Source organism: Antedon mediterranea, chromosome 4 (assembly GCF_964355755.1).
Source record: "Antedon mediterranea chromosome 4, ecAntMedi1.1, whole genome shotgun sequence".
NCBI classification, from domain to species: Eukaryota; Metazoa; Echinodermata; class Crinoidea; order Comatulida; family Antedonidae; genus Antedon; species Antedon mediterranea.
In genome coordinates this window covers 35,711,976-35,722,170 of record NC_092673.1, presented here as the reverse complement: position 1 = coordinate 35,722,170, position 10,195 = coordinate 35,711,976, and the positions used below count along the sequence as shown (strand labels likewise).

At 38.7% G+C, this 10,195-nt stretch overlaps 3 protein-coding genes across 3 annotated transcripts; all 3 read left to right on the top strand.

The window, feature by feature from the left end:
- The first annotated feature begins 1,030 nt into the window (after positions 1–1,030).
- On the top strand, positions 1,031–1,795 carry LOC140047850 (beta-2 adrenergic receptor-like). The gene has a single exon (XM_072092883.1). It carries the CDS (start codon positions 1,031–1,033, stop codon positions 1,793–1,795), a length of 765 nt encoding a protein of 254 aa, XP_071948984.1.
- A 2,730-nt stretch (positions 1,796–4,525) lies between these two features.
- LOC140047849 (uncharacterized) lies at positions 4,526–7,740 on the top strand. Its single transcript, XM_072092881.1, has 2 exons — positions 4,526–7,653; positions 7,731–7,740. Exons 1-2 carry the CDS (start codon positions 4,526–4,528, stop codon positions 7,738–7,740), a joined length of 3,138 nt encoding a protein of 1,045 aa, XP_071948982.1.
- Positions 7,741–7,843: 103 nt separating this feature from the next.
- Positions 7,844–9,396, top strand: LOC140047848 (uncharacterized). Its single transcript, XM_072092880.1, has 2 exons — positions 7,844–9,176; positions 9,281–9,396. The coding sequence occupies exons 1-2, from the start codon at positions 7,844–7,846 to the stop codon at positions 9,394–9,396; spliced, it is 1,449 nt and encodes a 482-aa protein (XP_071948981.1).
- Positions 9,397–10,195: the final 799 nt, after the last annotated feature.

Sequence of the window (10,195 nt, the reverse complement as noted above, 5' to 3'; positions counted from 1 at the left end):
TGATCATTGATGACCCGACATTGTTGCTATGGTATAGTGTAGCATTACATCATCGAAGTTGATTAATTTCAGAATATCACACCACCAACACGAAGATTTATATATATTTTTGTTTTGCTTATGGAGATCATAAATGCAAATTTAAGTATGTACTAAATGTTTAATGTGTTGTTTAATAAATGTAAAAATAATAAGTACACTACAATACCGTAAAATATCAGGTACTTACTTAATTAAAGTCGTATCGCCCTTTCAATTAAGTAAATAGATAATTGATGTCACACATTCGGAAGTGAATGACGGAATCTGCGCACGACATCATCCATCTTTTGTTACGGTGTACCGTACAATATACATCATTTCTAGACCTAAATAAATGTATACATAATGGAATAGTCCTGTTTTAGATATAAATTGCCGCATTCGTTGATTAGTTTAAATAGATTACGTTAACCGCCGCCGTTTGTTTAGGCTTGCATATTCGTCTTCTTGCCGTCTTAGACATTTTTGTTCACTTGAGGAGAGTCTGTGTTAGTTGATTCATGTAAGTGAATTTCTGTTCAGAATTGTGCTGTAATATTATTATTTAGGTCACTTCTTGTGTATTACAATAAACGTATTTGTATATGGCGAGATGTATCAGGTTTATAAGAGTGATCTGTACAATCTTGACAAAGAGAAGACGAGAGGCATTACCTCTCTTCATTAAATCTTTCTCTTTTACAGATTCAAATTTAGATTCAACAAGCTTCATTTAGATTTATTTAAGTGCAGAGACTTCAAAGAGTGGATTAACGAGGAAAGTTATGTCATGACTCCGTCAAATTTATCATCCGACGACTCGATGCATTCAAATGAGCCAACTATTAACATATATATTGCTGTTTTATTATCTTGTATTGCTTGCGTATCGATAGCGGGTAATGCTGTTCTAATTATTGTAGTTGTCGTAAACAAACATTTGCATAATCATCAAAATATACTCGTTTTGAACTTATCTGTGGCTGATATGATTGTGTCTGCGATCGTTATGCCTTTCTCAATCGACTATTATTTTTCTGGTATCTGGAAATGGGGTTCGATATTTTGTGAGGTGTGGTTAATGACAGACTTTGTGTCGTGTACAGCCTCGATGTTCACCCTTTGTACCATCGCTGGTGTTCGGTTCGTATCCATTAAATGGCCATTTTACTACTCCTCCAAAATGTCAAAACGTGTTATTTGCACTTTAATCGTCTGCATCTGGTTGACGTCATCTTGTTGGGCGGGAATCCCAGTCGGTCTCAAACTCGACCGTCCACGAAATTACACAAGACCAGAGGGCACGTGTTATTTGATTTATAACATAATTTACTCTATTCTTTCCGCATTTTTTACGTTTTATTTTTCGCTTATCATAATATGTACGCTATACTACAAGTTATACAACGAAGCAAAGATACAATCAAAGAAGATAAATGCTATAAATGCTGTGACGTCATCGTGTTTGCATCAGGCACGAAGGCGTGAAAATAAAGCAGCCATCACCATCGGTATTATCGTGGGTTGTTTTGTCCTTTGTTGGTTGCCTTACTTCACTGTGAATAACTTGATTGCGCATCTCCCAGGTGTATATATCAACTTAAACGTTTTTTTTGGACTCACTTGGTTAGGATATTTAAACTCTGCTATTAATCCGTATTTGTACATTGTATTTACTAACAATATCAAGACAACCTTACTTAACTATTTTAAGTTAGGAGAAAATCAAAGTAGTCAAGTTGTAGAACTGAGGAATATAGGCCTAAATGCATAGTGTGTTTGAGTTAATAATAAACCTAGAATAAATGAGGGGCATAATATCTCCCCGAAACGTCCCCCCCCCCCCCCCCCCCCCACACCTCTCAACTTCTTCCATCTCCACTACAACCACCTGTCAACCAACTTGATTTAAAATTGACTCATAATTAGTAGGCCTAATAATAATAATAATGTACAAAGCGCTGTTTACTGATGTCTCACAGCGCTAAAAGACCAACAAGAATTATTAAAACAAGTCGGGTTTTAGTTTTATTGTGGCCATTCGCCTCTTACTACTTATACGCCTACTTTATTTATACAACAATTTTTAAATCAACATCGTCATTATGCAACATGTCATTTCAATCTCTGGTATCTTAATTAAAAGTTTATAGAAAATTTGAATAATCAATTACAATACAAAAACTTCAAGTAGGCTTTCAGTAAGGCGAATCAAGGTTATGATAATGATACAGGAAAACAATGTATTCATGCGAATAATTAAAATGTTACCTAAAGCGCTTTATTAAATCGCTTCATAATGTATTCATACTTTACACGCGCAGAATGATAGGCCAGATGATAGGCTAATGTTTGGTTCCCACTTAGACGCAACGCAAGAAGGAAGCGTGGTTCCAACTAGCGACGCAACGTCAGCGACACAACGACGCGTCGCGACGCAACATCAGCTACTCTAGCGACGCAACGCAACACAGCGACGTTTTGACGCAAAGTGCTGTATTGCGTAATCACAAGTGGGAACCGACGACGCAATAGTGCTGCAAACATCGCAGATTTGGTTTCACGTAGGTGGGGGCAAACACAATTATCGTTGCGTTACGTTGCGTTGCTAGTGGGAACTACCCTTTATGTACACAAATATTATATCTGAAAGTCATGGCTGTAGCTATGCTTTAAAAGATGTATGGTCCCCCTTAAAAATTATTAAACATTTGTTGTTAAATATGCCATTTTAATGTCACATAATTGTTATCCATCTTGACCCAAACAAAATTATTACATGAAAAATGTAATTTAAAGCAAAAAAATAGTCAAATTGTCTGCCAGCAAATGAATTTTTGGTTGAATTTAACCATTTTTTTTTTAAGGAAGTGATTAACTTTATTAAAACTACAACGTCTGATTTAATCAATCTTCATTTTCCATGTGGGGGTACAATACATCTTTAAGTGTACAAGAAGTAAAGAAAGGATATTTTTATTCGCACTATATAACAGCCAAATTTAATATCATAATATAACAACTTCATCATATATGTTTATGCAAATTCAAATTTAAACTAGTAAGAGGTTTTCTTCCCATACATTAATCAAGGTGTCCATCATTTTAGTGAATTACCATATAGAACACTCTCGAGTCAATGAATGTGGGATAATGTTTTAGATAATGTGCATGTAACTCGTAAAAAATTACTTAGGAAATGGTGTTGAATACTGCAGTAATCCCTGTTGATTAATGGTTTGCCTAATGCACAATAAATGATGAGGCTTGTGTGTACATTTTTACATTTGTTTACTCGAGCCTTGCTGATGAATGATTTAATCCATGGAGGTATCCTCCGTGATTAATCTTAGTGTGGCAATTCTTGTTGTTTGGTGTTGCACGGCGCCTGAAAAAACATCCGGATACTTTTGATACCGATACGCGCGCTTTGTGCATGCACTGCTGGTCGTATACTCTGGGTTGTACGTTGAACTGAGTGTACGCTGTGTGCATGCACTGCTGGTCGTATACTGCGTGTACTGATTGTACGCTGTGTGCATGCTGCACTGCTGGTTGTATACTGCGTGTACGTTGTACTGATTGTACGCTGTGTGCATGCTGCACTGCTGGTCGTATACTGCGTGTACGTTGTACTGAGTGTACGCTGTGTGCATGCTGTGTAACTGCAGCCTACTTACAGGAGGCCCTCTAGAGCTCAGATAGATAAAAAGTGATAAGAGAGAATAAGACATTTTTTATGACATAAAGTTTAGAGATAATCATTGTTAAAAGTATCTTTACCATAGGCTCCAATAAGGCTACAAGGTATTTACACATGGTTATTCATGTGATTGTAATTATAACTTATGACTTGTATTTTTAATTAGTTGAGTTTTACTTCATTGCTGAGAGCTAGCCCTAGGCCTTAGGGTACCATGTTCCCCGGCCCCATGAGTCAGACCTGTGCTTGTCTGCCTGTACGATGATGATATGATTAGGCCTACATTGTAATGCTAATCTTTGTTTTATTATAGTTTTCACGGTGTTTATTCAAGTTGCTAATGATACTGTAATTTGTAGAGATACAAGAGATAGTTCAGAGAATAAATAAAGGAACATCAGTATCTACAAAATTTGTAATTTATTTATGATGGACGCCTACGGTAACAGTGAAAACTTAGCTGATGAAAACTCAATGAATCTAAGAGAACAGAGTGAGAGACGCCCTACAGCTAAGGCCCTGTCAATTAGCATTGCTACTGAAGTAAAGCTGTTGACTCAAACTCAGAGAAAGGCTCAAGAAGCATCAAGTGAACTAGAAGATGTTCCAAGCGACGAATTTGAGATACAAACTGCATTATGCAAAGCTAAAGCTGCATTAAAGGAATATAGTGATGCTTGGTGCGTATTGAATAAATTGTATGCACAAGATAGAGATGGTATTCATCGCAAAGATCACCTGGAGAATGAGAACATATATCTCACCATTACCAACTCCATCCAAGCTAGTATAACAAGCGCTATGGATAGGGCACATGCATTAGCCCTGGAGTGTCAAGCCTCAAAATCTGCAGCATCAAGGAGTTCATGTCGATCTATTGTTAGCATTAAAGCTCAAGCTGTGGCGAATGCTGCTGCAGCCAACAAAACTGCTCAATTTGCTGAAAAAATGGCTAAACAGAAAGCAGACCTTACAGCAAAGGAAGCGGAAATGGAAATTAAGAAAGCAGAAGCAAGGCTTGAAGAAATAAGGCGGGAAGCACAGCAAAGAACAGAACATGCCAAAGCTGAAGCAGAGTTCAAAGTTTTAGAGGCTAAACAAGCTGCAGCTGTAGAGAATGCACGAGTTGATGCAATTCAACAGGAAATTCAGAACGGATATGGAGAAATTATGACCACCCCACACCAAACCTCAAATGATCATGCACTAAGGTTTCGCAACCTAACCAAACCTCAACCTCTAATGACACAGACACAAGCAACAACAGCCCAATCGACAATGCCTCAAAATCAATCTAGCAGTACCACAGACTTAAACGCTTTAGCAGAAGCCTTTTCTTCAGCCTTCAGTATGAACCGCATACCAGCACCAGAGCCACCAATATTTGATGGCGATCCTCTTAAGTACTATGATTGGAACGCATCCTTTAGATGTTTAATCGAAAATAAAGGAATTTCTAAGGAAGACAGAATTCACTACCTTAAGAGATACATAGGAGGCCCAGCAAAGGAAGTTGTCAGTGGATACTTTCTGCTACAAGGTGAACATGCTTATGAAAACGCTAAAGCAGTTTTAGAAAAAAGATATGGAAATCCATTTATAGTTTCCGAAGCATTTAGAGACAAATTAGACAGCTGGCCAAGGATTCAAGCAAGAGATTACAATGGCCTTAGGCGACTCTCTGACTTTCTGAACCAATGCAACATAGCAATGAGAGAAATGAAAGGCTTGGAAGTTCTTAATGACAGCAGAGAAAACCGGAAAATTCTTCAAAAATTACCAGATTGGTTAGTGAATAGATGGCGAAGAAACGCAGTGAGCGCTATGCAAATCAAGGGTAGTTATCCAACATTCAATGACTTTTCCACATTTTTGACGACCGAAGCTGAAATTGTTTGCGATCCTGTTACCTTAATACCAGAAAATGAAACAAAATTCACAGAGAAAAGTTCAAGATATCGAAACCAATCTCAAACGCTAGCCACCAGTATCAGTGGAATGCCATCATGCTTCATGTGTAAAATGAATAACCATCACCTAATTGACTGCAGAGCGTTTGCCAGAAAACCCGATACCGAAAAACAGCAATACATCAAGCAAAATGGTCTATGTTTCAGCTGCTTACAACATGGCCATGTGTCAAGGAACTGTAACCAGAAAAGTATTTGTAAAATTTGCCAAAGGAGACATCCAACAAGTCTCCATGTAAAGGAGAGAGATCCGGCTAACGAGATTGACGCCGCGACACAGCCGAATGTTGACGCTAAGTCTGAAGTAGTACAATCAGTAAAGACTTCAAATGTAAAGGAGAGAGATCAGGCTAACGAGATTGACGCCGAGACTCGGCTGAATGGTGACGCTAAGTCTGAAGTGGTAAAATCAGTAAAGACTTCAAACTGCAAAAATGTCCGCAGAAACACAAACAACACAATGTCTTCAATGATAGTTCCCGTCTGGATATCCAATGAACATAAACCTGAAAAGGAACATCTTGTATATGCCCTATTAGACACACAATCCGACACAACCTTTGTGCTAGAAGATACTGCAAACCAAATTGGTGCAAGTTGCGAACCAGCAACACTAAGATTGACTACGATGACGTCTAAAAGGGAAGTCGTATCTTGCAAGAAGTATAACAACCTAATGATTAGAGGTTTCTTTGAAGAAACAAAAATTCAGCTACCAACGGCATATACTAGAGAATACATACCAGTTGACCAATCACATATTCCTACACCCGAAAAGACGAGATGTTATGCTCATCTACAAAGGATAAGTCAACAGATACCATCTAGACAAAACTGTGAAATAGGGTTGCTTATTGGGTATAACGTTCCACAGGCTCTGGCACCCATAGACCATATTTCAGGAAATGGAAATGAACCATTCGCTATCAAAACTCAATTGGGTTGGAGTGTTGTAGGAGGAGGAGCTGAGACATCTTATGTTCCTCAAGATAAAATCGGTCACAGTCATAGAGTAATGGTGAAGGAAATTCCAAACGATCTACACTTAACGTACGAATCTAATTTGAAATCGGAACCAACCAAAGAAGTTCACTATGTCTTAAAAACAGCTGTTAAAGAAATAGTTACTCCATTAGATGCAATAAGAGCCTTGGAGTACGACTTCACGGAGAAAGTTACAAGAGACACAGTTCTCTCTCAAGAAGACATGCAGTTTATGGATACTCTAAAAAAGGAAGTCCATATCAATGAAGACCGACATATCGAAATGCCATTACCCTTTAAAAAGAGGCCAGTATTACCGAATAACAGAATTTGTGTACTGCATCGATTGAACCACCTAAAACGACGTTTCCTGACGAATGAGAAGTACTTTGAAGATTATCAAAAATTTATGACAGAAATACTTCAAAATGGAGATGCCGAGAAAGTACCAGCAAATGAAATACAAAAAGAGCCAGCATGGTACATACCTCATCACGGAATTTACCACCCTAAGAAACCCACCAAAATTCGTGTTGTCTTTGACTGCTCCGCTAACTACAAAGGTACAGCCTTGAATCAACATCTTCTTACTGGACCAGACCTAAACAACACACTCATAGGTGTACTATGCAGATTTAGACAAGAACCCATAGCCATAATGTGTGATATAGAGAGGATGTTTCACCAGTTTCATGTTAACCAGAATGACAGAAACTATCTACGCTTCTTGTGGTGGGAAGATGGAAATCTCGAAAGGCAACCCATAGATTACAGAATGAAGGTCCACTTGTTTGGAGCCGCTTCCTCACCAGGTTGCTCTAATTTCGGACTAAAATACATGGCGGAACACTTTGCCGAACAACACAAACCAGAGACAGTTAACTTCATTAAGAACAACTTTTATGTAGACGATGGTCTAAAGAGCGTAGAAACTGTACCTGAAGCAGTTGAATTAATAGAAGATGCCAGAAAACTGTGTGCAAAGGGCTCACTTAGACTACATAAATTTATTTCCAACCAACGAGACGTTATGTCTACCATCCCAAAATCAGAACAGGCTAAAGGAACCGTAGATCGAGACCTATCATTCGAAGACTTACCAGTTGAAAGGGCCCTTGGAATACAATGGTGCGTCGAGTCAGATAACTTTCAATTTAGAATCACCATGAAAGACACTCCATTGACACGCCGAGGAATTCTATCCACTGTAGCATCAATTTTCGACCCACTTGGACTTCTTGCCCCATTTACACTCAAGGGTAAGCAAATACTGCAAGAAGTGTGCAAGGAGGGAACAGACTGGGACGAAAAACTTTCCGAGGAGCTTCGTCCAAAATGGGAGAAATGGAGATTAGACCTTCCAAAGCTTGCCACCATTACGATTAATAGGTGCTTCAAACCAAAAGATTTCCAACAAAGAAAGGTCGAATTTCATCACTTTTCCGACGCAAGTAATTCTGGTTATGGGCAGTGCTCGTATATAAGACTTGAAAATGACTTCTCTGAGATTCACTGTGCGCTGATAATGGCAAAGGCCCGAGTGGCACCCAAAAAGGTTGTTAGTATTCCAAGATTAGAGCTACAAGCCGCGGTGTTGTCAACAAAAGTCAGTACCATTCTATATCAAGAACTAGAATATAAAAATTCAGCACACTACTTCTGGACTGACTCGAAGGTAGTACTTGGTTATGTCAGAAACGAAGCCAGACGTTTCCATGTGTACGTAGCTAATCGCGTCCAACGCATTAGAGATACCACAAATCCTGAACAATGGAACTACATATCTACGAATGAGAATCCAGCCGACCATGCTTCAAGAGGTCTTGGAGCAAAGGACTTACAGACATCCAACTGGTTTCAAGGACCAAAACTCCTTTGGAAATGCGGAAATATAGTGGAAAATAATCAAAAATTTGACGTATCTTCCAACGATCCGGAAGTAAACCAAGCTAGCGTGCTTGCGATAAATTCCACTGAAGAAAATTGCTTGCTAAATCGTGTAGAACGTTTTTCCGATTATAAGAGAGCAGTTACAGGAGTTGCCGCTCTTAAGAAATTCATCAAAACAAGAAAAACCAAAAATCATTATACCATTACCTCTGTAGAAGACAGAATCGAAGCTGAAAAGACCATCATCAAAATGGTCCAACATAAGTTCTTCAAAAAAGACATCGACCAACTCTACAAGCAATCTTCCAAGTGCACAGGCAATCTTGCGAAGTTAGACCCGTACATAGATGTTGACGGATTACTGCGAGTTGGTGGTCGCCTGAAACGAGCCACCTCTCTAGATATGGGTGTTAAACATCCTGCAATATTGCCAAAAAGAAGCCATGTAACACATTTAATAATTAAACACTACCATGAGAAAACAGCCCATCAAGGAAGAGGCTTTACGACCAATGCAGTTAGATCCAATGGATTTTGGATAGTTGGAATAAGTTCAGCTGTATCAAGCCATATCTACAAGTGTGTTCAATGCAGAAAATTACGTGGGCGTAATCAAGACCAAAAAATGGCAAACTTACCAAATGAAAGATTGGAACCAACCCCTCCGTTTACATATACTGGGTTTGACTGTTTTGGACCATTTTTGGTTAAGGAGGGAAGAAGAGAATTAAAAAGGTATGGATTGTTATTCACATGTATGGCATCAAGAGCCATTCATATAGAGATGCTCGACGACATGACAACAGACGCCTTTATCAACGCTCTTAGATGCTTCATTGCTATACGTGGCAATGTTCGTCAATTTCGTTGTGATCAAGGCAGTAACTTTATGGGAGCACAACATGAGCTCACAAAGGCCTTTAAGGAGATTAAAGAAGATAAGGTGCGAAAGTTCCTAGCAGATCAAAACTGTAACTTCTTTTCTAATGTTCCTTCCGCCAGTCATATGGGAGGCATTTGGGAAAGACAAATAAGAACAATCCGTAACGTTCTCTATTCCATTCTTAATCAATACAAGTCAAGATTAGATAGCACGTCTCTCCGTACATTCCTGTACGAAACGATGGCTATCGTCAATAGTAGACCTCTAACAACCGAAAATCTAAATGATCCACATGGACCCGAAGCCTTAACTCCGAACCAGCTACTCACAATGAAATCGAAAATCGTTTTTCCACCGCCTGGGTTCTTTGTCAAGGAAGACGTATATGCATTAAGAAGATGGCGTCGAGTTCAGTTTCTGGCCAATGAATTTTGGTCAAGATGGAAAAAGGAATATTTGACCAACCTTCAATCGAGAGCTAAGTGGAACCAAGTACGCCGAAACCTTGAGATAGGAGACATAGTACTACTAAAAGAAGAACATTTGATACGCGGAGACTGGAAATTGGCCAGAATATCTGAATTAATGCCAAGTGAGGACGGACTAGTGAGAAAAGTTAGGTTAATTGTTGCAGACACAAATATCGATAATGATGGAAAACGGTTGAAACGCGCAACATATTTGGAAAGGCCAATTCATAAACTAACCTTGATTTTAGAAAATACAAACTGTTAACTTATTCTT